Source organism: Aethalodelphis obliquidens, unplaced genomic scaffold (genome assembly GCF_003676395.1).
Source record: "Aethalodelphis obliquidens isolate GAN/ISIS:26980383/991018 unplaced genomic scaffold, ASM367639v1 scaffold7, whole genome shotgun sequence".
Taxonomy (NCBI): domain Eukaryota; kingdom Metazoa; phylum Chordata; class Mammalia; order Artiodactyla; family Delphinidae; genus Aethalodelphis; species Aethalodelphis obliquidens.
Window position 1 is genome coordinate 55,504,751 of NW_020837951.1, and position 16,028 is coordinate 55,520,778.

Here is a 16,028-nt window from a genome sequence, read left to right on the forward strand (position 1 = left end):
CTAATTTTTAAAAACCCAAGAGGTCATTTTAAAAAGATAAAATATCGTAAACAATTTGGGTTTATCCAGAAATGCAAGGGTAGTTAAACATTAGAAAATAAACAAATATAATTCACTACATTAACAGATTAAAGGGGAAAGAACATATGATCATCCAAAATATGCAGCAAACAATATTCCTAATGATGAAAAACTGAGAAGCAGACCCTAAAAATTCAGGAACAAGATAAAGAAGTCCATTTACTTCTATTCAGCATTATACTGGATTTCCTAACAAATGCAGTAAGACAAGAAAAAGAAATAACAAACCACAAAGACAGGAGAAGCAGTACCTGGTAGAAGTATTGGAATGGTCTTTTTTCATAAAGATATAGTCGTCTACATTCCAATGAATCTACAGGCAAATGATTAGTAATAATAGCAGAGCTCAGCAACATGGCTGAATAGAAGACCAATACACAAAATCAAATATATTTCTAAGCACTGGCAACAAAGTGTTAGAAAATACAATTTTGAAAAACAATGCAGTTTACCATAACAATAAAAAATATATAAGCTACCTAATGAAAGTTGTATAAGGTCTATATGGAATAAATTCCAAAACTCTATTTGATGAACATCAAGGAGGACCTATCACAGAATACATGGTGGAAGATGTTCAATAGGAAGACTCTATTGTAAATTTGCCAGTTCTCCCCAATTTGATCTATAGATTCAATATAATCTAATTCCAAATCCCAATGGGATTCCTCCCCCCCCCCGACCAAAAAAAAAAACTGATAAGCTGATTCTAAAATTTGGACAGATAAACAAATTTCAATATGTAACTAAGACTCTTTTGGAGGAGAATTAGGTAGGAGGACAATTAGGTAGGAGGACTTGCCCTACCAGGTTTCTAGATTTTAATTATAAAGTTATAAGAATGAAAAGAGTGTGGTACTGACTGATGCTGCAACAGACAATTGGATTAATGGAATAGTGGAGATTCCAGAAACAGATCCACATATTTGTGGACATAATATGTAAGAGAAGTGGTATTGTACGTACCGTGGAAAGGGAGAATTAGTCAATAAGTGGTGCTGGGGAAATACAGGGAAAGAAGCAAAATCAGATTCCTACCCCACAGGTATATTGGAAATCAATTCTAGGTGTATTAAAGACTAGGATGGGAAAGCTGATATTTTTAAACATCTAAGAGGAAAATATAGAATAGTATCTTTATATCTTTGGGGTAGAGAAGAATTTCTTAAACAAAACACACACAAAATCTTATCCAAAACTGAAAACTGAAAAGATTGACAAACTTGACTCTACTAAAATTAGGGATTTCTGTTCTTCAAAAGACCTCACAAAAGAATTTGCAGACAAGCCACAAACCAAGAGTAGATATTTGCAACATATATAACTAGTGCTGTGCTTGTAAATGTTTTAAAACTAGCTTTCCAAGGGAAAAAGCCATGATTTGTAGGGTTTGATGATTACCATGGAGGAAATAATCCCACCATGGCTTATTTCAAGCTATCAACATGGTGTCATTACACACAGTTTGGAAGAGAAGCACAAAATCACTCTTGTGAGACTGTATAAGCCAGCTCCAGCACACCACAGCATAATTACCCTAAAGGATTTGTTTCCAGAATGTATAAAGAACTCTTTCTGTATATCAATAATTAAACATCAAACAGTGCCATACAAAAATGAGTAAAAAAAAAAAAGGTAAACACCATATGCTAACACATATATATGGAATCTAAAAAAAAAAAAAAGTTTCTGAAGAACCAAAGACGCAGACATAGAGAACAGACTTGAGGACACGGGGTGGGGTGTGTGTGTGTGAAGGGTAAGCTAGGACTTAGTGAGAGAGTGGCATGGACTTCTATACACTACCAAATGTAAAATAGATAGCTAGTGGGAAGCAGCCGCATAGCACAGGGAGATCAGCTCAGTACTTTGTGACCACCTAGATGGGTGGGATAGGGAGGGTGGGAGGGAGATGCAAGGGGGAGGAGATATGGGGACATATGTATACATATAGCTGATTCACTTTGTTATAAAGCAGAAACTAACACACCACTGTAAAGCGATTATACTCCAATAAAGATGTTAAAAGAAAAAAAAGAAAAATGAGTAAAAGACATGTATAGTTGTTTTACAGAAGAGAAAATGTGGAGAATAGAAATATACAAAGATTCTCCACCTTCATTAGTAATCATATTAAGATTAAACATTAATCTTAATGTTAATTAAGATTTCAATAAGAAACCATATTATACTCTACAGGTGGGTTAAAATTAAGAAGTATGACTCTACTAAGTAATTGCAAAGACTTGGATCAAAAGGAGCTCTTAAACAATGCCGGTGTGAGTATAAACTGGCACAACTACTCAAGAATAAAATTCAGCACTAGCTTATAGGTTGAATATTTGAATACCCTACAATCCAGAAATATGTACTCTTAGGTATCTATTATAGAGGAATTCTTGCACAAGTATACCAGAAAACACAAACATGAATGTTCATAGTGGCATTTTTATAATAGTAAAAAAAAAAAATTTTTTTTTCAACCCAAATGTATCAGTCAGGATTTGTTCAGAGAAGCAGAACCTCTGTGAGAAATGAACACAATAAAGGATTTATTATAGGGAGTTGACGATATGCAATTACAGAAGCTGGTTGTACCATCTATGTGAGGCTGCTGTTCCTGTGTCTGATGCTAGAGCTAAAGTGCGCAGGACAGGAAGTCAGGATGTGAAGTGGGGGAAGCAAGGACACACTGGAACCCAGGAGGATGGACTGGAATCTGCACTAGTCTCTCCCCACTCCCAAATCCCTGGTGCCATTCACCGTGGGGTTAAACACACACCTTACCCAAGAGTTAGAGAAGCTGAGCAGACAATTTGAAAGGAGTTGGGTGAGCTATAGGCCTGCAGGGACATCCTCAGTGCAAGGAACTAGGGTCATCCCTTCACTGCCACTTCTGTACTGGGCACAAAATGTCTCTTGTCTTTTCACATAAGTCTAAGAGGCCCAGAGAAATGAAGTGACTCCTAACGTAGAAGCCTATTTTTAAGAAATATCCTTATGCATCTGAAACTCTTCTCAAGAGAGCTCATGTCAGTATATTTTGGATCTGAGTACATGCTATTCCTCCTCTCCAAAAGACATTCCTGACGCGTGTACTTGTGCCTGTTGCCTCTCATGATACCATATAAGCAGGTTTAGGTAGCTTTGCAATAACAGATCTATTGATACTTATTAGTCTCCAAAGGAAGTTCCTCATTCCACTGTAAATACACGTCATCTTAGGACTTATTTCCTCCTGAATCTCTTTAACGTAATCTTATCTAAATTTGAGCACTGCATCCAAATGTGCATTTTATTTAAATGTGAATTGCTGACTTTGAGGTAAGGACAAGTTTTCAATCCTCTATCCAAATCTGGTACCAAATTATCCATGGTTACTCTGCAACTACTAATCTAGGGGGAAAAAAAAAACACTCTTTGGCAGAAGAGGATAAGTAAGTTCCCAACCTTCATTTCTCTGTTCTTAAAGACTTCCAGAATGAAGTTTAAGCCCATTACCAAAACATAGCATTAGGGACTTCCCTGGTAGTGCAGTGGTTAAGAATCTGCCTGCCAACACAGGAAACACGGATTCGATCCCTGGTCCGGAAAGATCCCACGTGCCCTGCTCGCCACAACTAGAGAAAGCCCGCGTGCCGCAGTGAAGACCCAACGCAGCCAAAAATAAATTAATTAATTAATTTAAAAAAAAACAACAAAAAAAGTAGCATTAGAATTAAAATTATTTAAGGGAGAGAATGATAAGTCTTCGCCAATGCATTTATTTTGAGCAATAATAATACAATAAAGTTGCAGTACTGGGAAAGCATTTGGCTAATCTTAAGAACAATATCACAATATATAACTTGAAGTGACTTTTTCTCCCTCTCTATCTAAAAACATTGGGCCAAGAGCAGTTAATTAGAGTTGAATGCAATTTTACATTCGATGTTTTGCTGTGGCTTTAGATTTGGAGTAACAAATACTTTAAATCATTTCAGTGAGTGAAAATCTAGTTTCATAAAATAACAAATTGGAAGCTGGTGATTTAAATTTGCAATTTTTTCTCTGCAAAACTATTCGTCACAAAAATCTCTACATGGTGAGTTCTGCTACTGACTTTAAAACATAATTTAATTCACCAAAATGTGATTCATAGTCCATTTTTTCAGGAATGTATTTTTTTTTTACAAAGTGAGATATATAAGTACTTCTTTCATTTCTAAGTCTCTTTCTCTATTCTTTTTTTGCTAATTTATTTTTACTCTATTTCTAAGACAGTTTACAACAAAATGTCCCCACAACCCACATTTTTATAAATATGGTACTTATTAAGTTATATTTTGATATGGTTATTATTCAGAGACCTCAAAAGAGAGAGACGGGCAAACTTCCTCCTGCAAGGGAGTAATCGATCACTAAAACCACCGATCACCTGAGCATGAGACAGTTCTACATACAGGCAATAACAGGCTGCTTTGACTTTCTCTTCCTATACTCCTTTGGGTCTAGACTTGAGGAGTTAAGGTGTCTAGATATTTGCACCTGGGCTGTGGGTACCTGCCATGAATTGGGTTCCCAGGGAAGCAGACTCAGACAGAGATTAGGGTACAGGAAGTTTATTAGAAAATGCTTTTGAAACCAAACCAGTCTACTGCCCTGGCTTAGGCCAATGTTAAAGGAGGGAAAAGTGCCCTCCACCCAGGCCAAGGAGAAGATATAAGATCCAGCTGTTCCTTTCCATGTGGAGATTCTCTTTCGAGTGTCGACTTTGGAGGATATGTGTTTCCTTTAATTAAAGAGGGCAATATTTTTTATCAAGCGTCTGTAAATATTAGTGGCTAAACATTTTCAAAACTGGAATTTCAATTACAGTCTTCATTATCAATGAGCGATTTAGAAAAACACAGCATTGTACTGAAACAAATTTGCTATATTTTTCAGACACTAAAGAATTGAAAATTTTGGTGTTTTTTGGAAAATATATGTTTTCTTCTCAAAGTTTCCTTTTGTTTTCGTCTTTATGTGACCTCACTCTCCATGCCCTCTGTATCTCTTCCTAAAATCTGTTCTTGCTATCAGGTAGAGATATTTAGCCACAAAGAAAAATCTAAGTAGGACCCACCCAGCTTTTATATCCTGCATGGCTGCACTTTAATGAAAGTTTGAGTTTTTCCAAAAGTCTGGTCTTCACTGACTGGGAGGAAAAACAGTTGGAAAAATATGCCTTGGGCATGTGAACCATGTAATTTCATTTGAACTAAGGAATTCCAAAAATACTTGCTTATTGAAAGGGCAGTTATATTTTTGTGTTGGAACTTGTTAGGAAGAAGGATAAGTACTAGTTCTTTCCTCCTCTACTTTTTCTCATAAACATTAAAAAAAAATTAAAGACTGTCTGAGTGGCTGGGTAGAAAAATAATGTGGAGAGGGTGAGTTGGACCATGTCCTGTCCTGGAACCTATGCCTTCCTTGGGAGATCTATTTTGTGGGATCTATTGAGCCCCACTCAGCTTCAGATAACCCTCTCCCACTCTGATGAGAATTCAGGGCTCCATCTGGCCAGGTCTTCAAGACTAGTTGGGTTGAAACACAAAGGTTTTGCCAGTTCTGTTCACTGACACCAGCATAAATGCTGTGCCAATAGCAAGACTGGAATTTTTGGGTTCCTGCTGGGCAAACTGGTCAAGCAGAACATTTTTAGGTCTGGTCTGGTTTAAGGGGATCCAGTGTTAAGAATAATATTAATCACTAGCGTTTTGGGGAGTATGTACCATGTGCCAGTCACAATACTGGGTACTTTTACATGAATTACATTATTTAGTCCCCACAACAATCCTTCGTGGATTTTTGAAGCTTAGTGAGGTTAAGAACCCAGATTTTGAAACCAATCAGTCTGTCTCCAGAGCTTTTGACCTTCTTCACTATTCAGTGAGCCCTGACTTTTGATAATGGGTCTCCGTGTAGTACTAGGTTGGAATCTCAGACACTAGTGTAGCAGGGGCTATTGGTGCACCATGTCTCCCTGGGGCCTTACCACCTGCCAGCAACTGCCCCACCTTTCCATGGCTTTCTCTAGTGGCTAGAGATCCAACCGTGGGCATGGAGGCTGGGTGTGCGGAGATTTAATGCCTCCCAGGAGCAGCCCTTAACTAATGGTTGGTAAGAGTTGGTGCATAAATCTCCAGCTCCCTTGCTTCTCAGGTGCAATAACTCAGAGGCATGGGTTCTACACTGGTTCCCAAAATTCCCCAGAGGGACTAAGCACTTGTTACCCATACTGCTAATGTGCTTGAAAACACTCCCCTTATTGGCTGTCTTCCCTCCCTTGCTTATTTCCCCTGCTGGCATTTCCTGTTACCAACACCCAAATAAACTATTGGCATATGTATTCTTGTTGGCTTCTGGGGGAACAAAACGAAGACAAAGGGTAAAGGAAAGGTGGGTCTACAAAAGAAGGAGAACCCAGGTGGAGGAGGTGCCGCATTGCTGGGAGGAGAGCACAGGGTTGCTTCTTTAGGAAGCAGCCTCATAGATGGTTCCCTGTTCTTGAAGGTAACAGTGTCTTTGGGCGACAGGAGAGAAAGGTTTTGAAGGATTGTTGAATATTGACACACTAGATGGTTCTTTTTTTTTTTTTTTTTTTTGCGGTACGCAGGCCTCTCACTGTTGTGGCCTCTCCCTTTGCGGAGTACAGGCTCCAGACGTGCAGGCTCAGCGGCCACGGCTCACGGGCCCAGCCGCTCCGTGGCATGTGGGATCTTCCCGGACCGGGGCACGAACCCGTGTCCCCTGCAGCGGCAGGCGGACTCTCAACCACTGTGCCACCAGGGAAGCCCACTAGATGGTTCTTTTACTGCTTTGTTGGTGGACCTTTTTTCAGAAGTCTCTTTTGCTCCATTCCTTTTAAATTTATATTTGTCTAAAGTTTTAATAAGAAGAGAACCCAGGAAATGCATGCATTAATAAGTGGAATAGTGAAACAGGTATAAATGCAAACATGTTCTCAATAGAACATTGAGGAAGCAATCATAAGTAAATGAAAGATTAAAAGTACATACATAATTTTGGAGGATTTATAGCTTACCCATGGCCTGAATATAATAATGTTACATACTGTGTTTCATTGTGACAAACTCTTTCACCAACTTGTGACTCTATGGCCTTTCGCTGATTAACTGGACTTCCAGTGGTGTCTAATATGTTTTCAGGGACTAACATGGGCTTTGGGAAACTCTTGCTTTGTTAAGGTTAATGGCATTGTAAAGTGTTAACTATCGTGTTCACACATTTTAATTCCTTGACTGTCTTTGATTTCATATACTCAACTTCATGTCTGCATTAACTGAGTTTTGACATCTTTAAAATTTATTGTATGGTAGTTATATGGTCTGAATAAGTTTGTTTCGGACCTTTAGCTTGGGGGTATTGTTATTAGTGTTTCCAAGGTGAACAAACTTAGAAATGCCCATAGTTGTTATAAAATCTGTAGAGTAAGAGAGGATGATACAAAATTGAGTAGTTTTTTTTTCTAGTGACTACTTTAGCCACAAGAGGGAACTGTATGAGCAATAATAGCATATTTAGGGATAAGCTTTAGAGGATCTCAGCACCCATTTCCCCATTCCTTGAGTCTTGGAGCTTGCCCCATTTTAGACAGACTTTTCACCAGAGATCTGGCTTACAGAGCTGGATAACTCTTTCTACTTTTTAACAGACATTAACAGGTAAACTGTTTTTTATTTCTGTGATCATGGAAGGATGTGGGCTTAATAACAAAGTATATGCAGGCAATGGCCAAGTTCCTTTTCTAATCCACACACTTGGCTGATATAAACCCATGTGTTTCCTTCCACCTGGTCAAGGTAAAAACCTGGAGAGAGCTGTTGCCATCTTTGTCAATTTTTTGTATTTACTGCAGAGGAATTCTGAGACAACCTCTGAGAACAATGTGCTTGCCTGGGGTTGGGTAAGTGTAGATTGAGGGGAGAAATTGGAACAATATGCTCCCTTTCGCAGGGTCCTACAGAAGATTCCTCTCTATCGGGAAGCCACAGGCAGTGCAGCACACGACAGGAACACAATCAAATCCTAAGGACCTTCAGAGGAAAGAGCCTGCAGTGCATTCCAATGGGCATTTTTAGGAAGTTACTTGGGTAAGGGGAGAGTCTTCCTTTGGTGAATCATGTATTGAACGATGTGGGTGGGTTAATGTTGTTAAACTATTATCCAATTTTTAAAAGACTAATTCCTTGATTCACTTTATAGCCTTCAACATCCTACCTGAGTGATGTGATTTCTTCTTCCCTCTCTTCTGTCCACTGCTAATTTTTAAGAATTCACATGACCTTTTGGATAAATTATCGTTTTCATTTTTGCTAAAGATACAAATGATGTTATTTGCTAGGTGAATGTGAAAATGGCAATTTCATTCATTTTCTTAGCAATTTTTCTGCATGAAGGATTAATAAAAAATATTCTTAGGAATTAAAAAAAGTTAATAAGTCAGCCTGACATAAAATATGTATATTTAGTTGGTGAGAAAATGAGTTTGTAGAAAGAGACAGTATTGAAGTTGTTAAGTGTTTGGGTTCTGTGTTCAAGTTTTGACTCCACCACTTTTTTTTTTTTGCAGTACGTGGGCCTCTCACTGTTGTGGCCTCTCCCGTTGCAGAGCACAGGCTCAGCGGCCATGGCTCACGGGCCCAGCTGCTCCACGGCATATGGGATCTTCCCAGAGCGGGGCATGAACCCGCGTCCCCTGCAACGGCAGGCGGACTCTCAACCACTGCGCCACCAGGGAAGCCCCCACCACTTCTTAACTCTGTGAACCTTGAGTCTTTCTAAGCCTCAGGTTCTTCACCTGTAAAATATGGATAATAATAGCTACCTCATATGATTGTTAGGACAATAAAAATTAAGTGTTTAGAGCAGTATTTGCACAAAATGAGGGCTGAATAACTACTAGTTGCTGTTGTTATTATTATTATTACTATTATTATTATTCGTGTAATAGCATTAATCATTAGGAAGTTCTTTGTGTCTAATCCAAAATATACTGCTAAGGGCACAGATTACTCTGAGCTCTCGGTTTCCAGCATTATGAAAAAAAAAAGAATCTGATAAGATAGTTATTATCATTTCCACTCTACAGATGAGGAACAGTTAAGTGTAGCTCAGAGGGCTAGGAGGGCAAAACAAATATGATGAGCACGGGCCAGGTAGTCCATAAGCATGGGCTCAGCTCACTCATGATGATTGCTATTGAATGACCTAAGGTCACTTCAACAACTTGGTCTCATCTGGTCTCTACAGCAGAGTTGTTACACCCTTTGGATAACTCTTTCATCAGGAAATCAAGAAAATTCGGATTTGCTGGAAGAGGGTTCATGCCCACACTTCCTAGGAATCCAGTGCACCTGGATTCTGACTTGTTTGCATGCTGACAGGAGAATTGGAGATTCAGTGCAGAAATTGTAGCCCACATATAGAGTACAAACAAGAGGCACTTTAGCTTTTTAACTTCTAATCAACTCTTTATCAACCTTATTAATATGCATGAGAATCATGAGGGTATTTGTTTAAAATGCTAATTATTGGGCCACACCATCAAGGAATTCTGATTCAGGAAGCCTGGGACTTGGCCAAGGAATCGACATTTTATTTTTGTGTGTGTGGCAGATTCTCTTTTTAATTTTTCTTTGTTCAACTGAAGTATAGTTGATATACAATATTATATGTTGAGGTGTATAATATAGGGATTCACTATTTTTAAAGGTTATACTCCATTTATAGTTATTATAAAATATCAGCTATATTCCCTGTGTTGTACAATATATCCTTGTAGCTTATTTTATACATGATAGTTTGTAGATATCTGCATTTTAAATTGTATCTCCAGACAATTCTGATGCAGTGATGAGTGGACCACACTTTGGGAAAACTGATCTCCTCAATAACAAATTAACATATTAAAAAATAGCACTTACTATTTTTCTGATTATAAAAGAAAAAAAACCCAGAAAGTGCCGAGAATGAAAAAGAAAAGAAAAACCATTCGTAATTATATTTTCTAGAGATGACTGCTGCAAATATTTTGATGGCTGTCCCTTTAGTTTTGTTTTTTTTTTTAAATATGTAGCCACTTTTCTGTATCTCTCAGGTACTTACAATCAAGTGTATTGAGTGTTGTTTCATAGATATGTTCGTTTTATATTAATTCTTTAGTGGTTTTATAAATTATTTCTATGTTTTAAATATATGTAAACTTACTCTATGAAATCCATTTATATTCTTATCAGGTCTAGAGATTGGACTGGATACTATTTAAGGCCCATTCTGACTAAGATGTCATACTTGTAAGACTCCTGCAATTCTCTGAATGTAAGGATTAACCACATTCAGACTTGATGGAGAACCTAAAAGACATCCTCCAAAACTTAAGCTCAAAGATTTGCTCTTGAGCTTTGTCTTTCTGTGCAGACCTGCTGATGTGACATTGTATCAAAGGTAATAATAACATTTCTTCAAAGATGATATACAAATGTCCAACAAGTATATAAAAAGCTGTTCAACATCACTAATCATCAGAGAAATTCAAATCAAAACCCAAAGTGAGATATCGTCTCACATCCATGAAGTTGGCTACTATTAAAAAAAACCCAGAAAATAGCAAGTGTTGGTGAGGATGTGGAGAAATTGGAACCCTTGTGCACTGTTGCTGGGATTACAAAATGATGCAACCTCTATGAAAAACAGTATTGGATGTTCCTCAAAAAATTAAAAATAGAACTGCCATATGATCTAATCATCCCACTTCTGGGTACATTTCCAAAGGAATTGAAAGCAGGGACTTGAACAGATGTTTGTACACCAAAATTCTCAGCAGCTTTATTCACAGTAGCCAAAATGTGGAAGCAACCCAAGTGTCCATCAATGGATGAATGCATAAACAAAGTGTGTTATATATATACAATGGGATATTATTCAGCCTTAAAAAGGAAGGAAATACTATCACAGTCTACAACATGGATGAACCTTGAGGACATTACGCTAAGTGAAATAAGCCAGTCACAAAAAAGACAAACATTGTATGATTCCACTTACATGAGGTGGAAACTAAACTAGTCAAACTCACAGAAACAGGAAGTAGAATGGTGGTTATCAGGGGCTGGGAGGCAGGGGAAGAGAGAAGTTATTGTTTAATAGATATAGAGTTTCAGTTTTGCAAAATGAAAAATTTCTGTTGATCTGTTTCACAATAGGGTGAATATACTTAGGCTACTGAACTGTTCACTTAAAAATAGTTAAGATGGTAAATTTTATGTTATATGTTTACCACAACACAATAGCTAAACCATTAAAAAAGGTAATAAAAAAGAGTGTTGCCCTTTTATAACATTTTGAACTGTTACAAAACATAAGTTATACAGTTAATATTAAGGTTTGGTTTGATAAAAATTTTTCATGTAAACTGTTAAGTTTCTAGAATTGTACTCACTTGGGATTTGTAATTCTCAAAGTTGTCAGATTAAACCTAGTGGAAAACCTAAGACTAATGGATGAGAATAGCGCAGAAGACAAAACTATTATATACCAGAATGGTTTGTTACACCTGGGCACTAAACATGACTCTAAGCTTACTGGTAAATACAGGCAATAAAAAAGATAATGCAATGAATATGAATTTTTCTCCAAATTAATGAAGGGAAATTTCTCTGAATATAGAGGGAAAAGAAGGAGGAAGAGATGGAGGAAGAAGGGGGGGAATGAAGAAAGGGAGGTGTCATTAGAATTATGGTGAACTCTGTTGTCTCACATTATGGGGTTAAACAATTTCTCATTCGAACTCCTCTTGCTATTTTAATAAAGAATACACACAGAAAATTCAGGTTGGCATTTTTTGTACTGGAAAACTGGATGAGACATGGTCAAACATAACGATTGTTATTGTTTGCTATTTGAATGGAATCAGGTCTGTTTCCAACGATTTTTTTAAAATTTCTAAAAAGATCAAAGTGAAGGGAAAGAATAGTGACTCTTTTCCCATTTTGCTTTATTAGGAACAGCAGACTTCCTCACTTTATTTTCTAGTTTGTGTTCAAGTGCCAGCCTAGGGAGTCTCATTTGCATCAATTAAGGCTTATTAATAATAAGCCATTCTGCCTTTATGGTTAATTAAATGATTCTAAGTAAAATTTAACACTATTTACCATGAGGATTGTGGACAAGGTAGATTGGTTAATCACACATGATGGAGTTCCTGATTTGTTTAAAATTTAAATGTTTATACTTTTTTAGTGGAAATTTCAACCATATGGAATAACAAGATGAGTTCCCAAGTTCCCAACATTTAGCTTCCTAGATTATCAACTCACGGCCAACCTTGTTTCATATATATTTCCACCTTCTCCACTCACCCCCGGATTACCTTGAAGCAAAACACAGACATTGTATCATTTCAGCTGAGATATTATCAATCTTCAGGAGGGGATGAATAATAATCAAGAATCTATCCCAGAAGCAAATACATCAGTTGCACATAACAGAAGTGTCATAAAGTTGAATGTTAAAGGCATATTAGGGACTTCCCTGGTGGTCCAGTGGTTAAGAATCCGCCTTCCAATGCAGGAGATGCGGGTTCGATCCCTGGTTAGGCAACTAAGATCCCACATGCTGTGGAGCAACTAAGCCCGAGAGCTGCAACTACTGAGCCTGCATGCCATAACTAGAGAACCCACGCACTTTGGAGCCCGGTGCCCACCCCCTTGTGCCACAACTAGAGAGAAGCCTGCGTGCCGTAGGAAAGATCCCACGTGCCATCAACTAAGACCCAACGCAGACAAAAATAAATAAGTATTTTTTAAAAAAGCATATTAAACAGTCAAAAACTAAAGCAGTATCACTTTCGGTGAATACTGTGATAGGTTATTATAGAGCTCCCCCCATATTGGGAGCGGTGTGTGAAGGATCAAATTCCAGTCCAACTGTGTACTGTTATAAGAAGTCTGTGAATGTCCGAAGGGCAGAGAGCCTACTTTCAGTCTGATGACTCAGGGTGCTTTTCCTCCTAATCCTCCTCTCACCAGTCTTGGGACAGTGCCTGAAGCTCCACGTTACTACATTCCACCCTGATTTGCCAGCACTGCAGGCCCCACTTAAAGCAGGCAAGTGGGTCATTATCAGTCATGAGCAATTTAACTTTGTTTTACATAATTGTTTTTCATTACAGAAGTAACATGTGTTCGTTATAGACAATTTGGAAAATACAGAAAAGCCCCCAAAAGAACATAAAAAGCACCATAGTCAGGGTAAATACCAGAATTTTAGTGCATTTTCTTCCTTTTTTTTCTCTAGGCCTTTTTATACTTCTTTTTTCATGAACATGGGATACTGCCTTTTTCCTGCTTTCATTACTTCATAATAGTGAATATACTTCTATATGATTACATATTCTTCCCCAACATAATTTTTTATTTTTGCAAGATATTCCATTGTAAGGAAGGACTATAATTAATGTCTTTTGGGGGACATTTGGATTACTTGCTCTTAGCTACACCTTTGTGGGGTACATTCTTAAAGCTAAACTCTGTACATATTGGTGTTCATTTCTTAGAAAATAATCATAGGAAAAGAAATAGTTGGGGCCAAAGGTGTGCATATCTTTACGATCTCTCTTTCTTAAATGTAATGCCAACTACTCCTTAGAAAAACTGCACCAAATTATACTTCCACCAACCGTTTATAAATGTACCTCTGTTTCTGTGTACGAATATTTTTTCTAATTAAAAAAACCTGTTAATTTGATACATGAAAACACATACCTATTAATGTTCACTTACACCTGAGTCTTAGAATAGAGTTCATTAAGTTTGACTTGAGAGTGACGGTGGTGGTGTAGGGAAAGGAAGAGAAGGAACATTCAGGGCACAGGAATTGCTAGTGTATTTAGAGTAACATTACACTGATATTTGAAAGCTGGAAAGTCCAGTTCATAAGGTTTCTATCATAATGGGGGAACTCTTAAGTAAGGGATTGTGGAGAGTCAGATATTTCACTTTTCCCCCCACAGGGCGAAAGGCCTACAGGGTGTCACTGCCTGGAGCAGCTACGACAGTTCAGTTCAATCCAAAGATCACTAGGTCTGTAGAAGGAAGGCCAGTTTTCTTCAGGCCATGTGACTTTAGGCATGTTCACCACTCTGGTCCTATTTCCTCATTAAGAAAGTGAGAATAACATCACACCAGTATTACCTACCTTGAAGATTTACTGTGGAACAAAATCAAGTCATGCATTTGAAAATATTCTGCAAACCTTAAATACTACAAAGGAATGTGGCAGGGAAATTAGATTCTAAAGCCAGCAAGTAAAGTTAAAACTGAGAGCAATGAAAATTACTTAGAAGTTCCTTAAAATGTGCTTGAGTGCAGTTAAATGCTAACATTTACGAAGCACGTGAGAACAAAGAACCTCTGAAGGAGAGCTGGGACGAATACACTCTCAGGAAATTTTGCCAGTGGAATTGGTGCCCTGTAACTTATTTTAATTTCCTCTCTCTTTCTGCCAAGTGCATAACTGAATCTGAGAATGTTAGATGACAGTATGATGCCACTGTTATTCTTCTACAATTTTATATTGGCAAGTCAAGAAACCACTCTGGGCCTCTTTATTTGTCTAATGGTACAGTTCAGCTGGATCACGGTTTCATCCAAAGTTTCCTTTGACAAATACTTTGAGTTTACTATTCTTACTACGTTCCAGGCTGCTTTGCTGTTTGTCAGAAAAAAACACCAGGAAGGAGACACGGTCTGACCGCAAGAGGCTGGTGAGCGGTGAGGCAATTTCAACTTTGATTTGAGGAATCCTGGGTTCTTTGATCGCCTTCTGGGGAATGCACTGAATGTTTAGGAAAATTATGGAAAGTTACATATTTTGTTATGAATACCAGCTACAATACTACATCTGATACGGATTAAGTTACTTTGTTTCCTCTTTTGCTGTTTATCTTGCTACTTTTTCATGTGAGCTAACATTTTTTTTTAAAACCTGGGCTAACTTAAAAATCCTTTAATTGAAAAAGTAATAGAAACACGTGGAAAAATTCAGACGGTACAAAAAAGTAGATAATGAGAAGCAAGTCTTTTAATCCAGACCCCCCCCCCCTTCCCCTACTCCGCATTCCCTCGCCACTCCTGCCATCCTATTCAGAGGTAGAGTCAACACTTAAGAAAACCCTCTTATTGTTAAGGTGATCCCTGGGTCCAAAAAGTTAAACATTGAACTACAGAATCTCTAAAGTCTGTTCCAGCTCTAAAATTAAATCTTATACCCTACTGAGAGTGCAAAAGAGAAAGCCTCGCCTTGTTTAACATTATGGTTGGTAAAGGGACAGAAAAATGCAAACTGAATTCAAAAATATACACTACATTTAGAATTCCTGAACGACAGAGAACAGGATTCAGGCACTTCCATGGTGGTTTATTTACGAATTGAAATAAAGGGCTCCTCTAGGGTGTAAACTCCATGAGGGCAGGAAGTTCACCAGCAGGTTTCACCGCAGACCTTGTCACACAAGAAAGGCTCACTGGGCGAGGGACACGACAACCCAGCACAGAGATCACGGCCCAGAAGCCAGGACCGGAACTAGAGCACGGAGCGTCACGTGACTCGTCCTCCTCTGCAATTTCCCCCACCCCCACCCCCGCTCGGCGGTGCAGCTCCGGGACCGCCTCCATCAGAGGCCGCACCAATCCGCGAGGGAAGTCAAATTTGGCTAGGCCAGGCAACGGGCGGCTCCAGCTCGTAGTCGCCTTGTAGCTGCGTCTCGCTGGCTCGGCCCACTTGTCGCCGAGTCTCAGGCGGTAGTCCCGCCTTCCAGCCCAGACTACACGCTCTACATTGCAAGTGGGAGGTGCAAAGGAGCAAGGGGCGGGGTGGGGGACACAGGCGCATGCGTGTTGAAGTGA

The 16,028-nt window shown here is 38.5% G+C and overlaps 1 protein-coding gene across 1 annotated transcript in view; it reads left to right on the forward strand.

The window, feature by feature from the left end:
* PDCD1LG2 (programmed cell death 1 ligand 2) overlaps positions 1 to 8,659 on the forward strand; it is a 92,200-nt gene extending 83,541 nt beyond the window's left edge. The window contains exon 7 of the mRNA XM_027105826.1: positions 8,083 to 8,659. Coding sequence (XP_026961627.1) covers positions 8,083 to 8,223 — 141 coding nt within the window. The 3' untranslated portion in view covers positions 8,224 to 8,659. The remainder of the gene's footprint in view (positions 1 to 8,082) is intronic.
* The last annotated feature ends 7,369 nt before the right edge of the window (positions 8,660 to 16,028 follow it).